At 38.6% G+C, this 16392-nt stretch overlaps 1 protein-coding gene across 1 annotated transcript; it reads right to left on the bottom strand.

Moving 5' to 3' along the window:
* Nucleotides 1–339: 339 nt before the first annotated feature.
* On the bottom strand, nucleotides 340–16219 carry tm9sf3 (transmembrane 9 superfamily member 3). Its single transcript, XM_058381022.1, has 15 exons — nucleotides 16015–16219; nucleotides 9186–9381; nucleotides 7840–7962; nucleotides 7408–7568; nucleotides 7173–7250; nucleotides 6899–7030; nucleotides 5712–5878; nucleotides 5513–5607; nucleotides 5116–5246; nucleotides 3792–3931; nucleotides 3618–3686; nucleotides 3367–3513; nucleotides 2437–2520; nucleotides 2247–2323; nucleotides 340–2146 (listed from the first exon to the last, which is right to left on the bottom strand). Exons 1-15 carry the CDS (start codon nucleotides 16105–16107, stop codon nucleotides 2079–2081), a joined length of 1761 nt encoding a protein of 586 aa, XP_058237005.1. The 5' UTR covers nucleotides 16108–16219; the 3' UTR covers nucleotides 340–2078.
* Nucleotides 16220–16392: the final 173 nt, after the last annotated feature.

The following is a 16392-nucleotide window of genomic DNA, read 5'->3' as shown; positions in this document are numbered from 1 at the left end:
TACATTTCAGTCATTTTCCTTTGACCTTTATCAAGGCATTTTCACCTGTAAAACGTTGGCGTACGAAGATCCCAGATGATCCACGGTCTCCGAAATGCTCAAAACAGCGCATTTGGCACCAGCAAAGTCACCGAAATCACATGTGAACTTGAACATAATTGGCTGCTTGGATAATTGCATGGATGATCAGGTTTACAGGTTTTCCCATTAGTGTGTGTGTACGTGTGATAATCATCTCTGGAACAGGTGTGTGTAATTTTCCAAAAAAAAAAAAAAAAAAATGGTTCCTTGTCTTAAAGAATAGAAAGACATTTACGATGCCAAAATATTGATCAAGACTTGAGAATTCAAACTATGCCTATGTAACCTCCGTACATAAACATCGTTTATTTTTTTTTTCCTTTTTACAACAAGTATAGCATGTTTAAAATGTCTTTTCAGACATCACAAGGTTCATGACATGAGGGGCCAGAAGATCATCTGGCATCTGAGGGGATTAGAAAAAAGAAGAAAAAAAAAAAAAGGCTTTGCCACGTCTCACATCTTTAGTTACATACTGTATACAGCAGAACGAAAAACACGAGCTTTGTCAGAGTGCTCCTGTGGAACTTTCCTGTAGTTAGAAAAACATCAAAAATCAAATAAAAGTACAATAACGTCACCCTTTACAGTATGCTCGCAAAAACTCTGCATGTGTCCGACATTCACAATGCTGCTTCTGGTAATGGATGGGGAAGTTAGGCGTGAGGGAGGGGGCTGTTCAGCACACCGAGAACTGTTTAAAGCTTTAAATCATAAATATTAAAAACAAAAAATACATATGATGGTCATTATTTCCTCTACAAGCAGCCAAAAAGGGTTTTTTTTTTCTTGTTTTTCTTGTTTTTAACGGTTACACAAAAATTAATTTGAGCATGTGTCAGGAGTCACAGGGCAAAGAAAAAGCCAAAGGAAGCAGATACAAACAGAACTGGTTTATGCAGCAAGATGAAAACGTCATGCACTAAACAGGCAAGATGTAACAGTGCCACCCACCCCAAGCTCACAAAATAAAAAGGAGAAAAGACAAATTCATTCAAACTGAACATCTTTTTTTAAAAAAAAGAAAGAAAAAAAAGAAAGAAAACACCCTGTAATAAATCTGTACAACCAAAATACATTTTGGAATCTACTTCTACAGTTACATTATTAAGGTTATATACAGGTTTACCCCCATCCATTTATTATCTTCACACTCAGACTTCATTTAAATCCCGACATTAAAAGTAAGACTGGAAAACACAAGACCACTTCGAAACAACCAAATTTAAAAACATCCGCACTTGCAGCGGATGACTGGATCATACATTAAATCTAAGACCTGGATCAGGAACTGGGTGATTTATGCCTCATTTGCATCTTGTAATGATAATCTGAACCATGTAGTGTCAAGTGGAAAAAAAGGTGGTTTTGTTTAGTCTGGTGGCAGAAAAGCTAGTAACCAACATATATATATTTTTTTCCATCATTGGATGCAGTTAAACTATGCTCTTGGTGATAGGAGACAAGTGTTTAAAACAATACAAGGACGACATCGCTCAACTTGACAATGCAAAACAGACGGTAGGAGCATGTACACAATCGCAACCCTCCAATTTTCTCCTACGACCAAACGAAGGCTCTCCATACACTTCGGCCTCTTCACTGAAGAGAGCTAGACTACTCCATCGATAAAAGGTCTACGTTCGCTCATGCTGGGTGGGACAGAGTTATCGGAGGAGAACCAAAGATTTGAAAGTTGAAAAAATAATAATAATAATAATAATAATAATAAATCTACACATTTGCTCCGGAGGGAAAAAAAAAAAACGAAACAGTTAATAAAAAAAAAAAAAAAATAAAAATAAAACTCACGTTTATTTAATCTTCCATTATATGCCTGTGTGTATACAATCTTGCAACCTTGAATTTGTTGAGAAAATGGAAAACTAGATTTATACAAGATAAGATCACAATCTCTTCTTGCGAAAAAAGGAACGACGACTCGAGTCCGCCACTGCTGGGAAATGTCAGCCGATTGCACAGATGCTGCAGAGTCGCTAGTCGATCTTCACGTTTGTGTAGATCTTTCTCACAAAGGCACTTGTTCCCATGTAACCAATGGCTCCTGGAAGAAGATACAAAAATGATTACATACACCACATAAAACTATCTGTAGGCTTTAAGTCGAAAGAGATAAACTGTCAAAATAAATGGATAGTACGTACCACACATTATACCCAGAGCAGTACTGAACACCGCCATGTAACCGAAATAGAATGATGTCTGAAACAAACCATACATCCTACAGAGGAACAGACGATATTATAATCAGTCAGACGGCTGCGTTTCAGGTAGATTTGCAATTTTTAATTAGGTAAAAGCCACTGAGCGGAGATAAAATAAAGTCAGACTTACTTTGTTTTGAAGAAATAGTAGTAAAAGGAATACATGTAAACATAAACTGCTGTGGAAGCAGCAGAAAGAAAGCTTGTCCACTGCCTGTAAAAAGAATGAAAAAAAATCCAGTCACTTTTCACAGTCACAAGTCATTACTTGTTTTCCATTTGTTCTGAATAATTTCTTGCTTTGGGACAAATTCAATTTATCTGTTGAAGGAGTTAAAAATGAATGCAACATTGCTGGCACAATGTCGGGATCGTGAGCAATCAAATCCAGATGATGAAACATCTGTAGCTGGGAGCAGACAGAGCAGAATTTGGCTGTGTAGAAGGGATAGTGTACTTTCTCTCACTGGCTAGTGAGTGTGTGTGAGCTCCTGTATGCAGAAGAGGGCAGCAGTTTACATTGCTGTGTGAAGCAGTATGAGCAGTCATTGGAAATTGTGTGTTCTGCCTTTATATGATTTAGAGGAAGCAAACACAGTGTTTGGTAGTTGATGAGGGACAGCAAACCAGAGAGTAGGATATGGCAATTGACCAAATTGTAGAGAAAACCAAAACATAACCCTAACACATGACAAATGCAGAAATTCTACAGCTAGCAGATCAGCAGATCCACATATTTTGACTTTGGCACAGCTTTTATGTTTACCCTTCCTGACGCAAACCTCTCACTGGCACTGAGAGTTCAATGGCTTGGTCGGTTCCCTGCTTGGGAATTGAACCCAGGCCGTGGCAGTGAGAGCACAGGATCCTGCCACTGGACCACCAGGGACATAAATGCTACAGCTAGTAATGCATTTTAAAAAAATTATCAGATGTGGAAAATTTTTCACAAATCGCATCTAAAAAAAATTACTTGATGTAGTAAACCTATATTGACGTATTCTTTAAAAGAGACTTCTGTTACTCGCTCTGGAAATGCAAATGTTGATCATTCCCTCACCATCTGTAGTCTTCAGCATTGAGGAGGAAGTAGGTACAGACGATGGTCACGCACACTGTCACAATGCACAAGATCACCAACACCAACATCATGAATCCGTACACATAATAAATCTTATAGGCCCAGAACGAGGTGAAAATAAAGTACCTGCAAAAAGGAGAAAGCAAGAAAAACCGCAATTACTGGATTTGTCCATTCAACATGGGGGGGAAAAAAAGGAAAAACAAGGACCGAGGAATTAAAATACTTACATCTCAATAAATATAGACCCAAATGGCAGGATGCCACCCAGACACACAATTACTGCAGGTTCCATGAACCTGATAAGCAAAAAATGTACACATCAATACAGACTGTATTTAATAAGTTGTATTCTGCTCAGACAAAACCCCAAAAGCATGTCTAATAACAAAACTAGGACATACCATTTCTTCTCTGGGATGGGCCTGGGCACGGCATTGACCCTGCAAGGAAAGTTGGGCTGTCCTGAGAGGTTTCGGCCCAGGATCGTCCCCACCAGGTTTAGAGGCAGGATGACGAAGAAGCAGATGCAGCACACTGCAACCTGGAAAACACACAGAACACATGTTCAAACTCTTCTATTCTATGTGATCTATATTAGCCAATGCAATGACCATAATGATTGACCAATTGGCAAATGCATATATGCATATATATATACACATATACACACACACATATATATACACACACGCATATATACACACACACAAACTTCAAACTTCTGTCATGAAGGGACATGATGTTGCATGAAGGGAAATCTCTGTAAATTATCAAATTTTCACTTAAAACTGTTAAATAATTATAACAAATGAGCAAGCTTTACAACACTTTTATTTAGATAGTTAGTTACACAGTGTGGCACGCACGCACGCACACACACTCTTCTATTTAATCTTTATGGATTGTGCTGAACAATGGTTAACTAAAACAACTATAATTATGTAATTTACTTAATTATCACAGCATTGAATTTACAATAATGATGCTCATTATGCAAATCAGTTTGTCTACTCGCATCCACACATGGACAGTGTGGGTACAGGTTGTCATTTAGATCACACAGAAGTCACACCTTATTCCACCTGTATTATTAGTACATTTAAGCATTTAAATATACTAAGGTGTGTCTACTGCTTGGTTGTAATGAAAACCTGCACATCGGCCCTTTCCGAGTAAGGACACTTGTAACGTGGAAGTATTCTCTATCCAGTTTATATCTTTGTATATCCTTGTAGAACATTGTAAAGATTTACTGCACATCTGTATCAACCTGTCACTCAGCATAAAGCACCGGACTATACAGAAAATTACAAACTGTGTTCACACTAGATCATATGCCATTTAAGAGTCATTATTCTTAAATTAAACACTTATTATACATTTTGTACTTTTCTAAACACTGTTTTATGTCTCATGATGTAAGAATCTTTGCGTCTTCTAAGAACATTAAATATTGATATATTCCTAATAGTGGCAAACGTCAATCAATATTCAGGTTGCAGGTTGAAAGACGTCGGAAAGCGATGAGTATTAAGAAGAATCCTGCCAAGACGACATGGCTGGCTATTAGCTGGCTACATTCTGACTTTGACCTGAATCAATTACTTAATATAGTTAACTGACCCATAAGGCAACTTGACCAAATGGGCATGTAATATTTCTGACATAAGAGAGAGATATTGAAATGTCATATAAATAACTGCAGAAGCTAGTTAAAAAACTCACCATGGTGCCAAATGGGATGGCTCTGGAGGCGTGGTAGTAGATAGCAATGAAGTTGATAAAGAAAGCCGTGCCACAAACCATAGCAGGGATCAGGAATGCTCCAATAAACATCTGCTTTATCCATCTCCTCCCTGTTCAAGCACAGAGGAACAACCACATGGCTTGAGCAAACACACTTTGATAATAAAAATGGAAAGATTATTATGGAGTTATTGCCTTTTGCATTAAAGAGTATTATGTGACATGCAGTACTGTTTGCATATGAAGATAAACCTCTGTGCTTCTCATGCCTATGTTACGGTATCAGCTTTTTTCTCTTTGGGAGGGTTCTATATGACCCACAATTAGTGAGTTTGAACAGATGTTAAACATTTTATAATAGTTAGGATACTCTTACCCCCTTGTTTGGCATACAGGCTTCCCCCAAAGTAACCATTTACTGGGGAAGTGGCTGCATACACAAATATAGCTGTGCTCAGCATCGACCCTCTCCTACAAGGAAAAAACCCCTCATCAGTAACATTCATTTGCCTGTTAAATCACTCAGGAACAACTACAGGAACTGTGTTTTAGAAACAAGTGTCCTTGAGACTTACTCAGTGTACAAATCCTCAAGCATGGCCACAATGATTACAATGAGGGACACTGAGAAGATCTGGCAACCTGAGCCAATCAGGGAGGAGAAGATCAGAGGGTGACTGGAGGGTCTGAACACATCACCATGGACTTGCTTCCAGCCGTACTCATCCCCGAGATCCCGGTCCTGCATACATTCATGTGAAAGGAAAAGAGAGAGAGGGAGAGAGAGATACAAAGAGAAAAAGAGTGAGCACAAATTATATAAGATATAATTTATATCTATAAATTATATAGAAAACTGTTAATTCTACAATATCATCCACTAAACACAATTATTGCACAGTGCTTCTGAATTCTCTGAAGCTTAGTCAAATAGTATTGATTGATTGGATCGGTCAGAAGGAATGGATTAATTCCATAAACTCCGACAGCAGCGAAAATCATATTTATATTAACACACTCCTTCTAATACATAATCATTTCTATTGTAGTGGTTAGTTCAACTTGAAGTGGAGGGAGGTGTGACCCATAAACAGATTCTTCTTCTTCTTTCGGCTTTTCCCTTCAGGAGTCACCACAGCAAATCGTCTCTCTCCACCTATCCCTATCTTCTGCATCCTTAACACTTGCACCCACTAGCTTCATATTCTCATTTATTACATCCATATACCTCCTCTTTGGCCTTCCTCTGTTGCCTCCAACATTCTCCTACCAATATACTCACTCTCCCTTCTCTGGACATGTCCAAACCATCTTAATCTGGCCTCCCTAACTTTGTCCCCCAAACGTCCAACATGAGCTGTCCCTCTGATGTACTCGTTCCTAATCCTGTCCAACCTTGTCACTCCCAAAGAGAACCTCAACATCCTCATCGCTGCTACCTCCAGCTCTGACTCCTGTCTTTTCCTCAGTCTCTAAACCATACAGCATGGCTGATCTCACCCATAAACAGATTAAAAAAACTAAAAACAAAAACACACAATTACTGATAAGTAAAGCTATGCCTTTACTTCTTTTCTCCAGCATGGGAAATCTTGCAACATAGAAAAGGTGCAGTTTCTCAAAAACAGAGGTTGGTGAGAAAATGGTTGCAACACAAGAGGGAACACTCATTTCTTTACTCCATCACTACACAATCCATCAAGCTGATTTCATCATCAACATTAGGCAAGGTGTATAGATATTGTAGCTTATTTGAACTCGCCATATCATCCATTTCCTCCTCTTTGCTGTATCTGGCATAGTCTTTCCTCAGGGTCCTCATCAAGATCATAGACACCAAGCCCACCAGGAAGATCACCATCATGAAGGAGTTAAATATAGAGAACCAGTGAATCTGTAATTAGCAGGGAAAAAAAATTAATAACGTGAAAAAAAAATCACCCATCATAAATGGGCATAGCATTGGTTATCCAGAAGCTCAAGAAAAATCTTTAGACCTTAAGTAAAATGTACTTAATTTGTACAGATTTGCTTACTCTGTGTTGAAAGAAGGATGGATCAAGGTACTTGTCAAAACGGTCTTCAAATTTCACATCAGACTTTTTCCACTTCACCTAGAGTTAAGAAAAAGGAGACAAAAGCTTGTTTAATGCTTTAATATCGATGTTCATGCTATGAATGAATATGATGTGTAGTTTATATACTCGTGTCACAGTCAAGTCAATGATACAGTATGGAGAAGTTTGTCAGGAGTGGTGTAAAAGTGCTCACTGAGTAGGACATGGCGATTCTCGTGTTCGGCACAAGCTTGACTTTGCCCTCGCTGGTCAAGTTAACATCTACAATTCGGTTACCATTGAAGCCGATTTCCAGCTTTTTGTAAGTCCAGAGGTAATGGTCTTCCCCATTCTCATCTGCCTCGCCAACAATCCCTGAGTTACAATAAACAAAGTGGTTTTACAAAGCAGGAAGCAATATATACTGGGAGGCTTATACTGTTACTAAATTACTGAAAAATCACTATACAGTTAATGTACAATAAATACAAAGCTTTTACAGACAAGAAGATCAGAAATATTTAAACACAGGCTCCAAACAAACAAAACTAGTGAGGACCCCATGAAAGCTCACAGAGCTTAGTGGTAATGAATCCCAAGGCTTTTCATGACGCTTTGCCAAGCACAGAATTCCTGGACTACTCACCCCAGATAGGCAGGTCGTCGATGTACATTTGGTACCAGTAGTGGTTCTTGATGGCGTAGACAAAGGCGTCTCTTTTAGCTTTGTCCAGCTCAATTTCACAGTATGTCGACTGCATTACTTCGTCTGAAAAAAAGAAAAGAATCCTAGTTACAAAAACAAAAATACAAGTTTCACTTGTTGCTCTGAATTCTTCTATTGAATGAGTTTCTCCATTGTACCTGAAGGAATATTACACTGAAACATTTTGAACAGCAGCATTTTCAGAATACCTGTGGAGCTGAAATCACTATCTAGGACCGAGTTTATTAATTTCATAAATTTGATAGAAACAGTGGATATGATTGTTTGCTCCAGGATAACTGTGAGATGCCCATTAGAAAAAAGGATCACAAAACAATTATAAATGCCTCCCCAAAACTCCTTTAAGTCATATATCCTACATCTCAGATACAAAAACTGGTAAAACAAGAAATCACTGATATATTGACAAGCAAATTTTTTTTATTATCACAAAACAAAACAGTTAGCATTTCATTTGGCTAATTCCACTAGATAACAAAATATTTGATAGTATCAGCTAAAAATCCTGAAAACCTGCTTAGAAAGACTCTCACTGTGTGCACATGCTGTAGTCAGGGTTGTTTCCAGACACACACACACCGACAGTTTATGATTGACATAATTAATCACATCATCAATGTTACTAAAAGTTGTCTTTAACGGCAACATTAACTGTCATTTCCTCATTTTTATCCGTTCTGCATCTTTAAATTTTCACATTCCCTCACTACGGCTGTTGGATTTAGCAATACGTAAAGTATGAGTATAGATATTTTCATTTCAGTGGGCATTTTTCTGTCACAAAAGCCAGATTTCTGCCACTGATTTACATCAGGTCGGCGCTAGGACATGAACCTCTACATAATAAAGGAGGTACTTCTGCTGTTTTGATGTAGTGTGGATATAAGAAATCATTTGTATGTCAGGGAGCAGTAATGAATGCTTGCATGCAATGTATTTTGTATGGATAATTTTTTCATCAATTTTTGAAGAAAAACATAATATATTCTAAGATATTTACAGTCTCAAAATATTAAAAAGAATATTGCGATAAGCTTGGTCCGCATGTGAGCATCTGTGCTGTTTTCAGGAATTTGGTCATATGCCTAATCTGAGCCATTACACAATTCTCCCCTATCACACAACAGCTACCAATCAGTAACAGACCCAGAGGAAAGTGCTACCTACCCTTTTCCACATACATTAGCTAACAGATGCCTAAGATGCTCTGACTGACGGACGGAGTAACAACTGATTAAGGCCATTAAACAAAAGTCCTCGGTTACCTTTAAACTTGATGTCGAGGCCGCTGAACTCCAGCTCGACTCCCTGCAGAGCTTCTCCCAGCGTCTCATGGTAGTGGCTGATGGTCTTCTTGGTGCCCACACAGAAAGGAAGGGAGAAGTATTTATATGTCTCCTGCCTGTTGTGATATGGCCCCACTGTGTTCATCCATAGAACCACTTCCTCTTTATCTTCGTACTGAAAAAAATAAAAACACCACCAAGAAATTAATTAGCTTCCTATATTCCCACTGACATGAGTTTAACAGTTTTCAGTATTGCTTTATAAATAATGCAATATTATTTCCACTATTCATTAAAGTAATAATGAATAGGTCGACATTTTAAACTCATTTAACTACATTTGGTCCTGCTATTAAAGCCCCCCCACCTTGACCTCATTTTTATTTGTTCATCTTCCCACAGCGTCACAGTGCTTTACATCAGGGAGGATGAAAGCCAACATGAATCTTCCTCTAAAATGGGTTAAGCCAAGTCACCTCTGCCCCGCTGCCTCACTCTCTCTCTGTCTCTTTCACCACTGTGAAAAACATCTGGAAAAGGGCTGTTGGATTGCTTTCCAGTTTTGAGCATTTTATTCTGCAAATGTTATAACCAGTAACACCCCTTTGACAAACAGCTCAAGAAGAATGTCAAACACGTGTGCGTCAGACTCACACACCTACAAGAGTTGAATGACTTGTCACAAGGACTTTAACAATCCTGGGAGCCCATATAGGACTCTGCAGTACAGCGTCTCTCACCATCCAACCGTCAAGATCAAATAAAGTGATAAGCAGGAATGAAGACGTTTACATTTACAGCATTTTCGCAGACACTGACGTCTAGAAGAGTTTTGTAATCCCCATTGAAACATCATGCAAGAACAGATAAGTCAGGATATGAAGTACTATTTATTTAAAATAAATAAATGAACAAGCATAATTTCTAGACTGTTCAGTGATAGTGCTGGAGGATGTCTAAAGACTATGATAAATTTACCTGGGACAAGAGAGCTCTGTTCAAATAAAGGACATGTAGTACATACCACACACACCACAAAAAAAGAAAGAAAAAAAATGACCAACGCTTGTTGTAGGGTTTGTGGTTGTACACACCACACTTTCTTCAGTAGGCCACATGCTCATAAAATACACTTTATGACAGATACCTGACTGTTACATCGATTTAAGTTTCACCTATACAACACCCCTTTTCAAAACCCATGAGCCTTAACATGGGGCCCATACCCTGAAAAACAGACCATTATCCTTTTTTTCCACTAAATTTAACTATTTGCACTCTGCATCACGGTCGGTAGCATTCTCCTGGTATTCACCAATCCCAGATTCATCCATCAGGCTGTCAGATAGTGAAGCGTAATGCGTCACTCCAGAGAACATGTTTCCACTGCTTCAGACTCCAGTGGGGACATGCTTTACACCTTTCCAGCCGTCATTTTATATTGTACACTGCAATCTTTTGGTGCAGGTGCTCAGCCATAGTATCTGATAACACAAAGTTGCTTCCAGAGGCAGTTCAGAAAGCTGTAGCGAGTGATGCAAGAGAGGTGATTTTTACCTACTACACACTTCAGTACCCCATGGATCCGCTCTGTGAGATCGTGCGGTCTACTGCTTCATGGCTGAGCTGTTTCTCCTAGATTCTTCTGTATAGTTGTTTGGGTGGAGGTTTGGCAGAAGTTTCAGAAACTGACATGTGGTGACAGAACTATGTTTAAAGTCCCTGAGCTACAGTATGACCCAGTCTACTGCCTGACTTTGTGCCCTTGTTAGCAATGGCTGAGTCGGAAACACCTGCCATTCATAAGGGGTCCACATACATCTGAGAGATGTTTTTATACTGAATAAAAGCAAAAAAATCTCTGTTCAGACTGGATATAAATGAATCTATTTATAAACGAGATAACATCATCAACTGGTAAATCAGCAAAAACATGTACAAGGTTTTCAGATTCTGCTTGAACATTATTGAAGGACCACAAAAGCCACTTGAGCAGGAGGCATATAGTTTTAAAAAAAGGTTAAAAATTGGTTTCAGGGGGTTTCAATAAAACACATCACTGCCTTCAGCAAGAGTGAAACCGGTTATCAAAGACTTTCCAACAAATCACTTTAAGAGTTCGTTTAGAAAGCCCTGAAACATTGCTACAGACAGAATGAGGAAACTTAATGCACGTCCTGGAATTTACATTACATGATAGCTAGAAGGGGGAAAAAACACTACAGTGTAGGACAGGCTATGGCCTTTCAGGTTCTGTCACAAAGTTCAAACCTGCCACACTGGAAAGGTAGTGCAGAGTACACAATGACAGAGACTGTGGAATATCAACCTCTAGAAAAACAAGTAACACTACATTTTAGAAAATATGACAAATGACCACTAGATAGAGATAGCAGATAGATAGATTTTTTTTTTTTTTTAAGGATTAATTTTATGACATTTATACTTTATTATATTTTCAATATAAATGTTTATGTGAGAAAAACTTAACTCGCTTAGTCTTTAAATAAAACAATATAGGATGGGTGTCAGTATCAGATGATACCCAGGCATTGTTATCGAATAAAATCAAGAAAAGCTGGTATTTTGCCTTGAATACTACTAAATAATAATTCAGTTCGGATGAATCTGGACAAAAGGAAAAAAAAAAAAAAAAAAAAATCAACACAACATTTTACTGGAGGAGAAAAAAAAAAAGAAGATTGTAAAACTTGTAAATTTAGTTTGCTCACCCAACCCTATAACAAACATTAGTGCTTAATTATAGTGTGTATATGCAATTTTGAGGAGTACAAGTAAATCCAAGCAAAATAAATTTAAGAGACAAAAATTGAAAAAGTGTATGCTTAACCCAACAACTAGTGTTTTATCTATATACAGCATTTGTAAACAAGACCAAAGCCTTATAACCATGAAAGGACTGTTTAGGAGCTGCTTTACATGCAAAATAGTTCTGACGTGTTAACTACACAGTGCTGTACATCTACAGGATCTGAAATTAAAAAATAAAACATTGTTTAAAGAAGAGCAACCAAACCAGATCTACTCTACCAGCGAGTGTCAAACGCAAGATTTAAGAAAATAAATAAAATCAACAACGTGTGGCGTCAGACTCGGCGAGCCATGCTGTTAGCACACAACCAATATTGACCCAACCCGACCTTACAGCTTGACTTGCATTACAGACAGGAGCACAGAGTTATGGGATTAGGAAGAGACTGACTGCCTGCACAGAGAGAGAATGTGATGGTTCAGGCCAAGGACAAGAACTTCTAATCTCTTCAAAAGCATATTGAGAATCGTATTGCCATCATTCATGCACAATTTCAGACCTTAAGAGTTCTGTCCACTCAGTATAAGAGTTGTGTATTCGTACATAGAATTCAGGAAGCTATTTAGAAATGATTGTACATGAAAGTTTCCAGCACCTTTACTAGGATTACTAAGGGACTACAAAGTTACGTTTCTGCATAAACTTTGCATGTTTTTAAAGTCTGTGCAGCTTCCGGGACAGAACTTGGTCTATCCAACTTTCTGACAACTACTGATATATACCCATGCTGCACTAAGCCACAAACACCAAATTAACTACTACAGCACTCTTTTATCCGAATCTGATTTTTTGCAGCAGTTTCTTGATGCAGAACATCAATTATTTTGTCACATCTAATATTCTGTCTGATTCACTGAATAGATTCTGGCGCACTTTGCCATGCACTGAGTCAGTCATAAATACACTCAAAGCAGATTTAAATATTACAGTTAATATTACAAGACTGGCTGTCTGAAGACTGTGATTCACCTCAGCAACAAATCTTTCTCCAGACTGTAAACCAAAAGAAATTATCCAAAAAGCCTCTATTACATTGCAGGCAACTTTAACAATTCAGTTTCATTTGTATGTACCTTTTAGAAATGGACACTGCATCAAAGAAGCTTTATTGTGCTATAAAATTCCAGGATATCAATTTTAAACACGTATATTTATCTCTAATAAGCAAGCCAGGGATGGAGGTGGCAAGGAAAAACTCCCTGAGACAACATGAGGTCGAAACCTTGAGAGGAATCAGACTCAAAAAAAGGAGCCTCATCGTCATCTGGGTGACATTGAACAGGGCGATAATAAATCATTTCTCTTCTATAATGGAAAAGTGGAATTGCACCTAGTCATATTCTGTAAAATAGAGAACCTCAATCTTTCTCGTTAATGTTTAATAGAAGCTACCATCATCAAGAAAAATTTAACCAGCATGTTTTATAAACTGGCTAAGATAAGGTGCTACAGAGGGAATGCTATTGATAAAGTTTTCTTTACTACACACTGGAACGTTACATTTCTAACCAACATGCTGCTTGCTATCGAGGATGACTACACGCACACAGAAGGCAAAGTGTGAACACGTGAGTTGTGCCAGCAAGAGACAAAATAATAAAATACTTCCCCATAAAAAGGAAACAGCTTGCAGAACATCTCTGGATATGTGGCCTCCAGTGACTTCAGGTCATTTAAACACAAACAATAAACTCTAAGTCAATTCTAATCTTCAGGATAACTTCAAGGTCAGCATAACACTCAAGCACATCATCTAAAACAATAACTGGCTGTCGTCGGCCATACGTCTAAGACCTGTAAAAATCTAGGATAAGATCACATGTAGGGAAGATACACACTGGGCATAGTTTTTGGGAAAAAATAGAGCCTTTACAGAACACTGGGGAGCAATTAAAAAACAAATCATTTCACTTTTTTTTTTTTTATCAGATCTGAGAAGGACTTGCTATCCTTCCAACATTCACAAACACAGTCATAAGTTTGCATAATGAGTCTTTATTATTCTGCATCCTGAAACACTGCTGGACTCGGCACCTGCAGCTCTGGCTACTGTACATCTCTCTGTGCAGTGTTTCACATTTTCTTCGCAAGTTTCTTCCAGCTTCTCTGCTTTCTTCATACCTCTCAAAAACATTCTAAACTGCCCTGTCGGTGTGAACAAGCATGTAAAAGAAGCTCTGTGATGGACTGGGTTTCCCCTTCATTGGGACGGGCTCAGAATATACTGTTGATCTAGTCTGATTAGTGACAGAAGATTTGACAGACAGTTGTGTGTTTATTCTCTGCTTCAAGTACAAAACAGAAGACCCCTCAAAGCGTTAAAATCTCAATCATTTTTTTAAACTTGTGTCTTATTTATTACCATGAACTAATTAATGCTGATTATAGCTGAGCACTAAAAGGCAACTGCTGTCACAATTCAGTCAAATTGATTTGTAAGAAACGAATTTGATTTGATACAGCCAGCCCTTTTCAAAATGAATGTTTCTGCTGACAAAACCATTTCCCCCAAATAAAGTTGACTTGCAAACATTACAGAAAGTAAAAATGACTATAACACCGTCACAGAACTGCCGTTGCCTCGGTCAGCTTGCGACCTATTAGTTCCTCAAGAGCCCTTGGTTGCTGTTGTAGAAAGGACATTATTTACTGTCCAGTGTCACCCAAATGAGGATGGGTTTCCTTCTGAGCCTGGTTCCTCTCAAGGTTTCTCGCTCATATCATCTCAGGGAGTTTTTCCTTGCCACCGTCACCTCAGGCTTGCTCAATAGGGATAAAATAGGGATAAATGGTAACTTAAGTTTAAACTTTAGAATCTTTTCCCGTCTACGTTTCTATTCTTCTGTAAGGTTGCTTCGAGAGAATGTCCATTGTTAAAAGTGCTATACAAATAAATTGAATTAAAGATACTCCATCTTTTCTCTGTAATAAAATACTCATGGATGATTAGTAGTCTCTGAGCCCCAGCGACACAATTAGTTAGTTGTGAAGGTGTAACCATAAACTGATGGGTTACAATACACTCAGTGTGCAGAGGACTGAGAAGAAGGGACCGTATGATGCCTTCACTGGAAAGCACCATAAACATCTCTCTAAATCAAGTTATTAATGAAACTGACAGGTTTCTCATGTAACCGGTTACTAATAAATAACCTTTAATGGAGTCTTTCAGCTTTGACCCGAATCTATCAGCATCTGACAGAAACTGATCAAGGTTGACAGGCTATCTCTTCTCATCTAATAAAAACATAGACTGTGAGCAGTTGTAGATGACATTAACTGTCGTGTTTGAGAAGAAGTGGTTATCTTGAGATTGCTGTCCTGTATGACAGGCCTGCACCAGCCGGATGCGTCTGTGTACATAGTCGGACATGTTAAACAGCATGCTAACCTTAGACTAGCTAGCTCAAGACGATCTACTTCAGCAATTCCAGTAAGAAATCAAACTCACACTATTTTGCGCACAAAAACTTCACCTCAATGCACGCAATGTGTCGTTTGCGCGCAATTAGACATAAATGTGTATATAGATATATAACTGACAGCTATTTGTCTAGCGTACTTTTGATCAAACTGGACGTAATCCCAAATCACCCCTTTCTCCCTATATAAGTGGACTATCATTAGTGTATAACATGGCTGATACACCCTATGTAGTGCCTAACGTTTTTTAAAAAGTATCTATTTAGGACTCGGCCTCTAGACCACGTAGCTACGGCTGCGCTAGCTTGCTAATTAGCTATCCATTTGGCTTTAGCATTAGCATCATAAAGAGAATGAAGTACTATATAATCTTATCTGAATTGCGGCAACGTGACACTTGCATCTTTTGGTAGATATCGGCTCATATACACCTCTGCATACCGGATTAATCAGGGCATCTTGATTAAACCCGAATCCGATATGCTGATCAGTCAAGCCGTCGGGCTAAAGGCACACCGCATAAGGCTTTTCGGCCCGAAATCATTTCCTTACCGTATGCTCATGCTCATCCGCCCGGGCCGGCAACAGTAAACTTATAACAGGCAGTAACACCAGCGCTGCACACTTCCACCTAGACGACCTCATGATTTTCGAGGAAAGTTCTCCGATCGTTTCGGGATATTAGCCTTTTTAAGCTATCCCACCTTCCTTCTTCCTGGTTCTATGACAGTGGTCGTCTCAGGATGCTCTATACGGATATGTCGTAAAGTGTTTTTCGAGGAGTCATCGCACTTGGCTCTGATTGGCTGACATCTCTCACGTGGAGAATTTCAGCCAATGAGACAAAGTTGCGCTGAGCCTGCGGTGAGCTTTGAAACACGGCTGCAGCGGCGTTCCGCCACCTTCAGCCACGTCATCTGTGAGAACACA

Source organism: Hemibagrus wyckioides, linkage group LG03 (genome assembly GCF_019097595.1).
Source record: "Hemibagrus wyckioides isolate EC202008001 linkage group LG03, SWU_Hwy_1.0, whole genome shotgun sequence".
NCBI lineage: Eukaryota > Metazoa > Chordata > Actinopteri > Siluriformes > Bagridae > Hemibagrus > Hemibagrus wyckioides.
This window is presented reverse-complemented; position numbering and strand designations above follow the sequence as displayed.